This window comes from Trachymyrmex septentrionalis, unplaced genomic scaffold (assembly GCF_001594115.1).
Source record: "Trachymyrmex septentrionalis isolate Tsep2-gDNA-1 unplaced genomic scaffold, Tsep1.0 scaffold35, whole genome shotgun sequence".
In the NCBI taxonomy this organism is placed as follows: Eukaryota; Metazoa; Arthropoda; class Insecta; order Hymenoptera; family Formicidae; genus Trachymyrmex; species Trachymyrmex septentrionalis.
The window spans coordinates 119635-133236 of NW_017305514.1; the positions used below are offsets into that span (position 1 = coordinate 119635).

Below are 13602 nucleotides of genomic sequence, written 5' to 3' on the forward strand. Positions count from 1 at the left end.
AATTTTTCCAATATCTATCTATTCGACTTTTTGTTTTCGACAAGATTAGCTGAAAAGATTTTGGCTGGAATTTTGTAAATAATGTTTGGAAGAGAGTAATATGCATAACAACATGAAACATTTTGTCTTCTTTCGTACAAAGCAAATATACAAAATGTGAAAGAAAAAAGAAACAGATGTACTGTGTTTTACCATATGAGATACATAGTACTGCCAATACCCATTCTGTTATATTAGGAACTGTACTGATAAATGTAGATGTTTGTGTGAAAGCACGTCAGTGACCGATATATCATATAATCTGTATAACAATGTATGTTCTAATATTTTCCTTACAAGTATGTATTAATCAAAACTAGAAATAAAAACATTGTTTTCGTCTTGAGCAATGAATATCTTACTCAATACTTATCCTTTTCCTCTTAAATGTCGAGAGATCACGCATATTATTTTTGAACACATCTTATTATTTATCTCATCCTTTTCGTTTTCTCTGTACCTTGTGTTTTATGACATACTCATCTCTTGTTTTGCGTTATTTGTAATCTTAAATCTGTAAAATTATACATCAACGTATTTTGTCGTAAACAATGATTGTTTCACTGAAAACTCTACGTTTGATTTTGACAACAATAATGATTGTATATTCGTACGATGCAGGAGAAAGTACAGTTGACGAAACGATAAGATCCATCGATAAATATGGCTTTTACCATGCCGTGGAGTTCAAGCATCACAATTACATCGCAATGGAGAAATACCTAAAGGATTTGAACGCGAATTATCCCAATATTACGAGGCTGTACAGCATAGGATCTTCTGTGCAAGGTCGCGAGCTGTATGTTATGGAGGTCACGAAGGATCCCGGTGTTCACAATCCCGACAAACCGGAGGTCAAGTACATCGGGAATATGCACGGGAATGAGGTAGTTGGCAGAGAAATGCTGCTGCTATTGCTGAGGTATCTCTGCGAAAACTACGGTACTGATGTGAGAGTTACACGGATAGTAGAGACCATCAGGCTTCACGTACTACCGAGTATGAATCCTGATGGATATGAGATCTCCAAAGAAGGCGACGTTTATGGGACGAAAGGCAGAGCGAACGCGATGGATGTAGATCTTAATAGAAACTTTCCTGATTATTACGTAACCAATGATGTACGTCAACATATTTTTTACATTTACATTTATCAATTCATTTATCATTTCATTATTTTTACAGTCTACTATTAGTCATCTCATTTTTGAACGACACTTGAAAAAGAAGACAAAGCATCGCATAATACAACTCTTATTTAATTTTTTATAAAACCTTGGATAAAGAAATAAATTTATATGAATATAGATATTTTGATTGTTACTTCAAAATGCCTTTTGGAGTAAAATAATATAATAAGTTGTTTAAGAAATATACCTGTCGATTACAAAACAAATTAAATATATAGGACACTCGCTTTTTACTATAAAGTACTGCGATAAAGTTCACATTTTCTTTTTGTTTAGTTTCTAAATTCATCTTAACTATCAATATATAGTTACGTATCATCCTGCATTAACGATTTGTACAATTGAAATAAGTCACGCTAACTTGGTTACATTTTCCAGGTCAATCGGCATCAGCAACCTGAGACTAAGGCAGTAATGGATTGGATAGCGAAAATTCCGTTCGTACTCTCTGCTAATCTTCACGGGGGAGCGTTAGTCGCGAATTATCCTTACGACGAGGGACCGGAGGATTTAGGGTCCACTGTCGCGAATCCAAGCCCGGATAACGATGTCTTCCGGATGCTGGCATTGGTATATTCCAATGCACATCCCCGCATGCATCTCGGCCAACCGTGTCCGCCTATAGCGAAAAATTCTTACGGTAAGACAGTCCTCGAGGAGCGTTTCCCGGAAGGTATTACGAACGGCGCCGCCTGGTACTCCTTGTCCGGCGGCATGCAAGATTACAATTATTTCCATAGCAATGATTTTGAGATCACTCTGGAGATCGGATGTACAAAGTTTCCGAACGCCAGCGACTTACCGAATTACTGGCTGGAAAACAGGGAGCCTCTTCTGCATTTCATTGAAATGGTACAGTTGTTTAGAAGAAGCTAATAGTAGAAGAAATATATGTGTGTTCATAGCAATCATTTTCAACATGATAATCGTCATATTTCTTTTTCCCAGTCTCGCAAAGGTGTACACGGCATAGTGAGTTCGTCCATCGGCACCCCTATATCTCATGCAAAGATCTCGATTGGAGGTATAAAACACGATATTTACACTGCTGAAAGGGGCGATTATTGGCGGTTACTGGTACCAGGGCGATATAACATAACTGTTAGTGCATTGGGATATGAAACACTTACTCAGAATATCGAAGTACCATCATACGACAAAAATCCCGAGAATGGAGAAGTGACTCTGGACTTTACTTTAATGCGTGACGATCCTCTGCATTGGTATGGTTATTTATTTAAAGTACAATTCAATACACATTTTGCGATCTAACCGCATAATATGAAGTTGATATGCGCTCAGTAAGGTAGAAAGTTGAGCACATAATAGTTTCATAAATAAGACTTCTTAAATTACATTTCAAACTATGTTTCATGTTCGAATCTTTTTCACGAAGATAATTCAAGCCAATTTTAATGTCGCTGCGTGTTTCTTCAAGTAGTTATATCGTTTAATATTGTATATATGTATGCTTTCTGAAATGTAAAAAATAATAAGAAAATGAATTATTTGTACGAATATCTACCAGGTCATCCGCATATGATTTTGGATTGAGAGTAAACTTGCAGAATGGTTATTTAAAAAATTCTGACTTGAACGCTAGATTCAGCCAATTGGAAAATCATCAGTCTGATACTGCCGAATTTCTAGCTGGTGATTCAATGATCAGCATAGCCATTCATTCACTGAAAGTCACGCATGATGTGAGTTTGAACGACAATATATTTATCCATTATAATGTTCTGTATTTATATAAATAAAAATCGTCCTTTTTAGATGGGATCACCTGATGAGAATAAATTTCGCGTCGCATTGGTGGGAGGATTGTTTGCTTCTCAGCCGGCGGGCAGAGAAATTCTATTACGTTTGGCGACACATATCCTCAAAGGAAATCAAATTGGTAATCCGCCTATTCAGAGGATGTTGAATGATGCTATGCTGCATTTCATTCCTAGTATCGATCCAGGATTCGATAATTTAGAACAGAGTGAGGATTGCAATCCTGTAGTCGACAACGAAGTAGGAAACAAGTTGTTAGAAGAGAATACTGATATGTCCAAACAAACAGATAGAATTGCGAATGCGTTTAAGACTATGTTACGAACTGAAAATTACGATGCTGTTGTAATACTAGGAGGTGGTGCTTCGAAAATCAGGTAATGCAATGTATGACAATTTATAAGCATAAATCGCAAAGAAATTTAGCATGAAATCCCTAATCAATTTTTCTTGTTCAGTTATTCAGACGACAATCTGAACACGTTTAGAAAGCTCGCCCGTGCCTACGAGTATTCGAAAGACAGTGAGACATGCAGCCATTCGAATAACAGTACACAACATTTGACGAATTTTATACAACACGTTTACGGCCCGCCAGTAGTAGGCATAATTTTTATTTGTTATTTTTCTCTTTATATTTTTATAATAAATTTCATTGCTAAACTTTATTCTAAATATCTGTGTGTAGATGAGCATAAGTCTATCGTGTTGTAAGTATCCGCCCGCGGACTCGATCTCCGTCATTTGGCGTGAGAATCTGCAATCGCTTATGGAACTTGTGCAGAGTCTCACGACCGGAATCCGCGTGATGATAACGGACAAATACGATATTCCGCTTCGAGAAGCCAACGTTGAAATTGGAAGAAGAACTTACGGCGTGTCGCACAACATGGCTTACTTCAAAATGATTCTGGTGCCCGGTGAATATACCTTAACGATTTCATGCGAAGGATACGTTACGCAGATACTGAAAGTTTCTGTGCAACAACAAAGCATAACAATTATTGACGTTAAATTAAAACAAAAAAAAATGCCATCGCTTGACGATCATCACAAGAAACCACTTGAGAAACTGAGTTTCGTCAACCGTGCTTTGACCGATTTGAATGCGAAATATCCGCGACAGACCACCTTGCATAGCATCGGCAAAACCACGAAGGATAACGAGATAATGTGTTTGGAGATCGGTTCTAATAACGATCAGAAACAAATAGGACGACCTGCCATCGTTTTCTCGGCCGGCATCCTACGGGCGGAACCAGTGACTGCCGGGATGCTCTTACATTTCGCCTCATATCTCTTGGACAATTATAAGCAAGACAATACGATTATGCGTTACATCGATGATTTCTCCATATATATAGTTCCAGAATTCTCATCCGATCCTAACGAGAATACCATCTGCTCGCCGCAGCTGAAAGGCTTGCAGTTTCCGATTCATGAAAAGCTGAATGAAAAAGCGAAATGGATTGCAAACTGGTTTAAAGATGTAAACGCCGTGTTAGCTGTAAATCTCAATAGTGGGTCGCGGCATATCGAAATTCCGTTTGGTCGTGACTATGGAAAGATACGCGAGCAAAAATACGAGAGCGATGATGAGAATTTACTGCAACACTTGGCTTCAGTATACGCCAATGCGAGAGCGAACAAGCTGTCTGCGAGTACAAGATGCGAACAGGATTCCAACATCGGTGATAATAGCGTGATACACGCAGCGAAGGGAATTGGCGGAAAAAGGGGTCATCCCTTAATAGATTATGCCTACTTCAACACGAGCACCTTAATGATGGACGTGTATGTCACTTGTTGCACCACCGATTACTCGATCGTCGTGTGGCAGGAGAACAAAGATAGTTTACTAGCTTGCATACAGGAAATGAAGAAAGGTGTGAGAGGATATGTCACCAATGAAGAGGACGTACCGATTGAGAACGTTGTCTTGTCTTATGACATGTCACCGCATCTAATTAAAAACAGCAAGTCAGGCTTCTATTCAATTTTACTGCCTCCTGGAAGTCATAATATAACGGCCACGGTGTCCGGATATCACGCGGAAACCAACCTTATCTCCACACCCACATTCGAGACGATGAAACACTTAAGATTAATATTCAAGCTCGTTCGCGATGATAGTATCATAGGAATACCTAGACTAGTATTCATTATAATAACAAGTAAGTCAGTTGCAAGAGAGATGTTTAATAAAACTTACAAGATTAATGAAGATTTGTAATGACATAATCATCTGATTGCAGGTATGATATGTTTCGGCGTTGTCTTGTGCTGCATGTGTATCTGCGCGAGGTGTCGAGCTTCGGAAGATGAAGAGAAGAACAGAAAGGGATATGCATTTAGTTTACTGCAGGATGGTGGTAGCTTCTTCGATGACGATGAGAAAGAAATTGAGATATTTCGAAGACCGATAGATGGTAATTATATCAATATGCCATAATACTTAGCGGGAAGCGTGGAGATAATTTTTCAAATAATCTTGTCATTCTAATCCTAATTTCTGTTGTGAAGGATATCCGCCAAATGATAATAAAGTTACCATGCCATATTTTGATGACGACAACAGTTCCGAGGATGGTAGCGATTTGGAGTTTATTCGACCTGAATGGAGTGATATAATACCAAAAGAAACGTGACAGAATGTTTTTGTATGCTAAACGATATAAAATTACACAATGCATGGTAAATTTACTGGATTTTGTATAGTTTAAACAAATTTTCGGTGAAAGGAAAATAAGATGAAAGCAATTTTTAAGTGCTGAAATTTACGAAAGTAAGAATCAGGGTCCAAGTATGGAATATGTACTTATATTTTTATTGTATATTTTTATATTAGAGAAACGTGTTACTTTCTGATGATAATTATATTATTTTATAAATATATCATATAAATGTTTAAGAAACAGAATGCAATTTTTTAGAATCATAAGAAATGTTATAAATACGTAAACACATCAGAAAATTATATCAGGGTTTTAAATGAAGTAAGAAAGCGTAGAGAGAAACTTTTTGAATTGTTAACTTTCACAAGAATGAATGTAAAAGGAAAATATCAGTGTTCAAAACTACTGTATATATTATATTTATAGATATATATCATCACGTTAAGAACAAACATGTGAACGTTAAAATAACGAAAGATATTTTAGCGGTTTGTTCTTATTTAATTCTAGCTAGGATTTACTTGTATATGATGAATTTTTTTTTTATTTGTATTATGTAGTTTAGTTATGCAAATGCTGAAATCTAAGAAAAAGAAGTGTTTTCTTCTCCTATTCTATTTTCAGTTAAAATAAAAATTATACGAAGTAATGTATTATCCCCCCGAGAAAAAGAGACATCGAACTTTTTTTCTAAATTATTTAGATTTCAGCAATACCTTATTACATTTGTAGCAAAAAACGAATAATTTGTAATTAATCATAATTTACGCAAAGATCCGTATATAGGTCATTCCAATATACTAAATAAATATAAGAAATAGTATTTGGTACTTACAATTAGCAATTTTTTTTGGTACTTACAAAATTTAAAAAATTAGAGCAGTAAATTATAAGAGCAGTAAAAGATTAAGTCTTAGATTATCACAGGTGGTTTTAAAATAAGCAAATTTTCTGTTAAATTAAATATGTCTATAGATGTAAATATAGCATAAAATTTTATATCAGAATTTTTCATAAGATAGAGAGATGCCGAAAGGACCCTTCTTTTACTTGAATCATTAGCTTTATACATCACATACAAAATGTAAGTCAATTATGTATATATAGATCTCTATAAATTTAGAATTGATAAACGTTTATTCCTATAACAGCACGCCGTAATTTTTCAGATCGTTAAATAGTTTTGTTCAAGAATTTTTACAATTGTATAACATGCGCACTGAAATGATTTTGTATTCTCTTTTATCCTGCACAAAGTTATGCGAATCAGAATTCCGTCTACAAAATTGTGTGTAACATTCATGTTGTAACGAATCATAAATTTTGTCCATAAGATAGTTAAAAAGGCATGAAAATATTAATATTATGTTCTAATTATTTTTCAGGATTTCCAGCTTTTTAATATTTCCATATTTTAAGTCTCTTAATTTTAATAGCGGTGATAGTAGTAGTAGTAGTGATTATAATAGTAGTAATAGTAATAAAATAGCAACAGTAAGAAAGAGAGAGGGGAGAAAAAAGAGGAAAAGAAAAAGAACATGCGATTATTTTTACCGTTAATGTATCAATTTAATTAATTAGTTAATTTTATCCGTTTGCTCTACTTTTTATTTTAGACTTAATTATTAGTCTTTACGACTGATTTTTTGACCAAACTTCAATTACTTTACTGATAATTAACTTAACGAGCAACAACTGTACTATTTTATTAATATAATAGAATTATTGTTTAGTATATATAAGTATTTTAATTGATTATCCTATTATATGTCGGTTTCAAAATGCAGCGTCTCAGCAGGATTTAAAAGCTGAGACGCCTGAGATCAGCTGATGACTGATCCAGTAGAATCGCGATGGCCGCCGCCGAGTGATGGACTCAATAGTGTGACAGGGAAGTCCGCTAGTTGGAGTAAATTGAAGTAAATGTCTAGCAAAACGAGCTAGTTGATTTATTTCGCGTAAGAAGAATGGCGGGATTAGAAGGTTACGGTGATGTCTACAGAGGCCGATCTGCTAGATCGTGGGAGACAGCGGGGACATCCTATCCGCAGAGGTACCACGGTCGAGAGGTTATCCGCCCTTTGGACATACCCGTTATCCATCCACTAGCAGAAGACAATCCATCGGTCGTCGACGACGGTAAGTCGCGTTCTCGTTTTAGTCGCTGATCGATCGAAATTCCGCGAAGGATGTCCACTGATTGATCATCCTTAAACTAAGACTTAAACCTATTAGCAAACACCAACTAACAATAACAATTACTATTAGTTGTTCAATTTCTTGTTGTTCAATAAAATAATTCTTATGTGTTATATAACTGTTATATGTTATATTATAGTTATATCATTGTTGAATGAGAAGTTATAACTAATAGTTATTGTTAGTTGGTGTTTGTTGGATATATATTTAATTTGTTTGACTATCTACTTGCAGATATCACTGTCAGCAAGTATGTTGGATTAGGTTGTGGATTAGTGAGCTTGATCACAGGAAACCTGCTGATTCATCCCTTCGTGGTGTTACGGAGACAATGTCAAGTCAATCCAAGTGCGTCCAGGTATCATCTGATGCCCATAACTCTAGTACCTGTGATGGTACGTTTACACCAGACTCAAGGTATAAATACACTATGGAAAGGGATCGGTTCAGTTTTACTTGTCAGAGGAATGACAATGGCTGTCGAGGATCTGATTTCGAAAATCACACCGTGGCAAAAGTAAGACAATCATCAAACGGGATGGCTGATGTTTCATAAATTATTCGTGAAATTATCTTCTCCTTAAAACTAGACACTTGATTTCAGGAAGATCACTTATAACAATTCGATGAAAGCATTCGGTCAACATATACTCCTCAAATGGTAATTATTATATTAATCAAATGGTAATTATTATATTAGAACGATTCACACAAGTTATTAATGATCTATAATCTTCTATTTTACAGCATCTCCATAGGTATAGTTACTCCCTTCTATTCTGCATCGCTCGTGGAAACTGTCCAGTCCGAGATTGCTTCTGAATGTCCTGGAATCTTAGACGTTTTTCGAGACGGTGCAATCCGTCTGCTTGATGTATGTAATAAGGGTAGACTCATTCCAATTTATGCCCTCGTACCACCCACTATAGTTTATGGAGTATCAAAATATCTTTTCACTCTCATTGTGAAAGGGGTTACTAGTCGGATTATGCACGTCAGGCATAAACATTCGCAAGAAGCAAAGGTATATATCTGGTTCTAAATAGTTTAGAAAGTAAAGATGCATAGAGATATATTTTTACACAGAAATATTATATTATTTTAGGGTGCGTACAGTAAGGACTTGCTATCCGAGAGCATCATCCAGGATATAGAGACACAATCTATACTAGTTTCGATATGTGTGGCCGATATTGTGTTTTATCCTCTCGAAACTGTTATTCATCGATTACATCTTCAGGGAACACGCACCATTATTGACAACTTGGACACTGGAAGAAGTGTCACGCCGTTATTGACTGGATATACCAGCGCGACCGATTGTTACCGCACAATAATCTCCACCGAAGGGCCACTTGGTTTGTACAAAGGATTCGGTGCCCTTATCTTACAATTCGCGGTACATTTCATGGTACTGCGCGCGACAAAGTGGCTCCTGACAGAACTGGGCACGATGTTGATGCCAAAACCTAAACCAATAAAGATACAGAAATCTCCGTACTTCGATGAAATATAAAGAAAACCTATAACAAAAACTGTAAGATAATACAGAATTATTTATTATTTGTCTTTATTAACGATTGTATAAGACAAAAAATTGAATTTCTAACAAAAATAATTTTCAAGTACACTCTTCGATAATTTCAAGCATTACAATATGTCGCAGATATAGAGAACTTTTATGCAGTTTTCTATGCAATTGATGATAAAATTTTTCGTATCTGCGCGACTGTGATCACGCAAATTTTCTATATTGCACGTTTTACAATTGATGAGAGTTATAATAGGAAAAAAAATAGAAATCTACATAAAAATTCTTAGAATATTAATTATGACATTTATGAGATATCGACAATATTTGTAGATAGTCATTCTCGTACTACATAGTAATTCCCAGTGAGTGATTTTTTACACCCGATACAATGTAATTATGTGATGTGATTTATGTGACTTTATTAGATTACTATATCGATATGTTGTAGCTTGTTTATGAGATAAATAAAAATCACAGTATATACTACAGTTACATATTATAGTTTATTACAAATACAAAACTATTCTCTATAAGACATTAAATCACTATAAAAGAGTTAGAAAAAAATTATATACGAGTGTCTTAGGAGTGTCTCCCCTTGTTATATTTTGCAGTCTGGTTTTTTCTATTTTCTTTTGTTTAATTTTAATCACTAAGAGCCGGTTGTTCCATCTTTTGGTAAATTTTATGTGTTGGGTAAGTAGCAAGATTACTCAATTACATACGTGGATTGCCAGATTTATTTCACAGGTAAAATTTATCAAAAGATAGAACAATCGGCTCTAAGTAAATTAGCAGATGTATACACTCTGATTGTGATTAGATAAATAACTATTTCAATTTGCACAGCATGCAAATACCTTCCTTTTTACGAACCTTTTATGATCCCCTTTATAATCCTTCCTGAAAAAATATATCTATAAAGGAGGATGTACTACAAATTTATTCCTCCTTTTGATACATTAAACAATATATATAATGGTGCAGTAAACAATGTTTAATATTGTACATAACATTCAAAATTGACATAAATACATCATAGCAAAAAAATAATTAGAATTTGAGAATATTCTAAATACTAAAAAATCTTTTTGCAAAAAGATCGATTTGTATAAATAAATGCTAATAAAATTCTAATTTATAACACCAATTGACACAATTATATATATAAAACCGAACGCGTTATTTAACGCGTTTACCAGCAAAATCTAGACATTCCAAATAAAAATCCTAGTTTTTCAAAGATTTATCCTTCGATTAATTTTCATTATTAAATTAATTTCCGTCGATTCGTGCAATATTATACGCTTTGTATTTAAGTTAGAATTCTATACGAATAAATTAAAACGTTAACAAATTATAGGACAATATTATTTATTGCCTTATAAATAATATCAAATGACCGTTCCGTCAACATAAACGATTTTTTTATTATGTGCTATTTTAGATATTAAATTCAAGTCTATTGATAACTCTTATTGTATCTTTAAGAAAGGATTTATGCTCAAACACAATTTTTCTTTTTTTTCACACTCTGACCTTTTTAGAATACCGCTAGACACTATGTATACGATTTTCATTGACTTTACGTCAGTATTAGTTGATTTACCAGAACTATGGATGTTAATTTAAATCTAGATTTTTAAATTAAAATTATTTTACTCGGAGGCAAATCAAAATCATGTTTTAATTGTTTTTGTTGAATTTATACGATCTCAATGAGAAATGACAATGGAATCAATGTCGATTCAACGCTGAAATCATCAAATTGACGTCGATTCAATATCTATTCTATTGTTGTATCTTACTGGGATGTTACAAAAAAAATTTTAATTAAATCGATCTCCAATAAATCGATTTATTCAGCATTTTTTAGTAGATCGATTTTAATCAATCCGATTCAAGACTGATTCAGAGATCGATTCAATTAATGGAGATCGCACATCCCTAGTTTTTTGAAAGAACACATTACAGTAACAATTTCGAAAGTAGCAGATGATCTTCAGCAAGATAAATAAAATCTTCGATTTTTAAGCCGGAGAAAACTAGCAATCAGAAAACTAATGCCCAAGACGATCGTTGTATGCACGATTCGTGATATTCATGTATCGAAGATCCAACCAATCGCTGATGTTTTGCCGTTTTAACGTCCTCGATTGGAACATCAGTGATTGATCGGATCTTCGATATGCCAATACACGCATGTAATCAGCGCTATCCTTGTTTTCAATAGCGCAAGATAGACTCTTCAAAATAAAAATTAGACATCGAGTGATAATTTTTTAAATAATTTCTGTTTTTTCAAAATTTTTGAATAATTTTATAACTCTTTAGAACATTTTCAGACTTTTTGTACAAATTGCAACATTTTTCAATGTAGAGAAAGTTTACATCTTTTCTAGAATTTTTCATATATGTGAATTTTAAAACATTTTTCTAAGATTTCTGATTCTATTAAGTCTCATTAGGGTCAGAAAACTATGCAGAAGCATAAGAAGAAGTCTCATAAAATCTCATGAAACCTGAAAAAGTTTGAAGTATTTTTCTAGAAGTACAGAATGAGAGATCTTATAAATTTTACAATATATTTTGGAATTCACATTTAAAAAATTCTAGGAAAACATAGAATTTTGCAGTATTTTTGACAGGTGTTCCAATTTGTGCACAAATTATGAAAAAAATTTTTGCCGAAGCTACTACATTATTTGCCTTTATTAAATGATTGTAAGACAAAAAAAAGATTGAATTTGTAACGAAGTTTCCGGGCGTATATATTCTTTAATAATTTTAATAATTAAAATAAATGTGCGCTTTATAATTTTTATAACGTTAATAATAAAATTGGTTAAATATAGACGATATTTATAGATAGTAATTTTCGACAGTTATTCTCAGTATTATGAGGACTTTCTACATTCGACGAAATGTAACTGTGTGACTTCATTAGATGTCAGTATACATGTTATAAATTGTTTAAGGTAAATCAAAATATTTAATTATTTATTACAGTTGCATATTATAGATTTATTATAAATACAAGAATTACTATCTATAGGACATCAGATCACTATGAAAGAATTAGGAAAAAGTTCTATGCAAGTATTTTTCCACTCCGTGTTATATTTTGCACAGCCTGGTTTTTTTTCTTTCTTCTTTTGAGTAATTTTAATTAGTAAGTAAATTAGCAGTAATTAACGAGGATGTATATATTCTATTGTTTAATTCGCACATTATAAGCATCTTCTTTTTCACTAATCTACTATACTATGTACAATATATTACACATAAACACTTCTATCTATCTTGTATTTTGACATAAAAATAATCTTTTTATATTGTTCTTCACTTTCTTCGTCTTCTCTCGTAATGAGAGTTCTGCCTCATTATCAGAAGACTGAATACTAGCATTGTATTTATTAAAATTATTATGCTACAAGGATGTTCTTTTTTCTTAATTTTTCTTAAACAACGCGTAACAATAGCAATCTCTTTACAAACAATCCTGACGTGACAATATATAAAATTTATTATGAATGGTGACATTAAAATTTCTCTTTATTATATGGCTTTTTACAATATCGTATTTAATTGATCGGAATTTTTGTTTCCGTATTTTAACTCAGTCCATTTAATCAATTTACATGTTCATGATGAAAGTTTGTTTCACCGCACCAAATATTATAGCATTTAGATTGCTAAATTGAATTTAATGACGTTGATATAATTGAATGCACATATATATTATAATTTCTGTAATCTCTTTACGATGTTATATTGTTAGATATGAACGCATATTAACGCCGTTTTACTTTCGATGTTATCATCAATAAATGCATGCAGGATGCAAAACTTGATTGGATGTGGAATGCTATGTATGTTTTTTTGATTTTTCCTGCAATACGAATGAATTAAACGATACAAAATTTATTTACATTTTTTCCATTGTCAAGAATTAGGTCTTTATATTTTCATTATTCTGACGTTTTTTATTTTTATGCGACACTTTTCTTTTGGAAGAAGCATTTTTAATGCATGTTCCAAATAAGCAAATTGCAAAATATGTTACAGTTTGCAATTTTATTCTTATTATGAAATCAAATAGTTATATTAAATATATTGGCATTCACATTGTCAATATTGTTATCATTTAAATAGTAAATAAAATAATTTTCAGAGAAATTAGTTG

The 13602-nt window shown here is 33.2% G+C and overlaps 2 protein-coding genes across 2 annotated transcripts in view; both read left to right on the forward strand.

The window, feature by feature from the left end:
• The window catches only part of LOC108750294 (carboxypeptidase D-like), a 9088-nt gene extending 3286 nt beyond the window's left edge, over positions 1-5802 (forward strand). Inside the window, exons 7-15 of the mRNA XM_018489654.1 lie at positions 661-1160; positions 1608-2081; positions 2178-2452; positions 2758-2932; positions 3006-3385; positions 3467-3608; positions 3697-5182; positions 5264-5437; positions 5532-5802. Of these exons, the coding sequence (XP_018345156.1) occupies positions 661-1160; positions 1608-2081; positions 2178-2452; positions 2758-2932; positions 3006-3385; positions 3467-3608; positions 3697-5182; positions 5264-5437; positions 5532-5656 (3731 nt within the window). The 3' untranslated portion in view covers positions 5657-5802. The remainder of the gene's footprint in view (positions 1-660; positions 1161-1607; positions 2082-2177; positions 2453-2757; positions 2933-3005; positions 3386-3466; positions 3609-3696; positions 5183-5263; positions 5438-5531) is intronic.
• Positions 5803-7650: 1848 nt separating this feature from the next.
• On the forward strand, positions 7651-9411 carry LOC108750270 (solute carrier family 25 member 46-like). Its single transcript, XM_018489618.1, has 5 exons — positions 7651-7822; positions 8117-8399; positions 8487-8543; positions 8630-8906; positions 8988-9411. Exons 1-5 carry the CDS (start codon positions 7651-7653, stop codon positions 9396-9398), a joined length of 1200 nt encoding a protein of 399 aa, XP_018345120.1. The 3' UTR covers positions 9399-9411.
• The last annotated feature ends 4191 nt before the right edge of the window (positions 9412-13602 follow it).

Bases quoted from the DNA above. Each gene is read 5' to 3' on its own strand.
- LOC108750270 (XM_018489618.1), top strand. From the start codon at position 7,651: ATGGCGGGATTAGAAGGTTACGGTGATGTCTACAGAGGCCGATCTGCT. The intron at 7,823-8,116 runs GTAAGTCGCGTT...ATCTACTTGCAG, and splicing joins TCCATCGGTCGTCGACGACG to ATATCACTGTCAGCAAGTAT. The intron at 8,544-8,629 runs GTAATTATTATA...TCTATTTTACAG, and splicing joins CAACATATACTCCTCAAATG to CATCTCCATAGGTATAGTTA.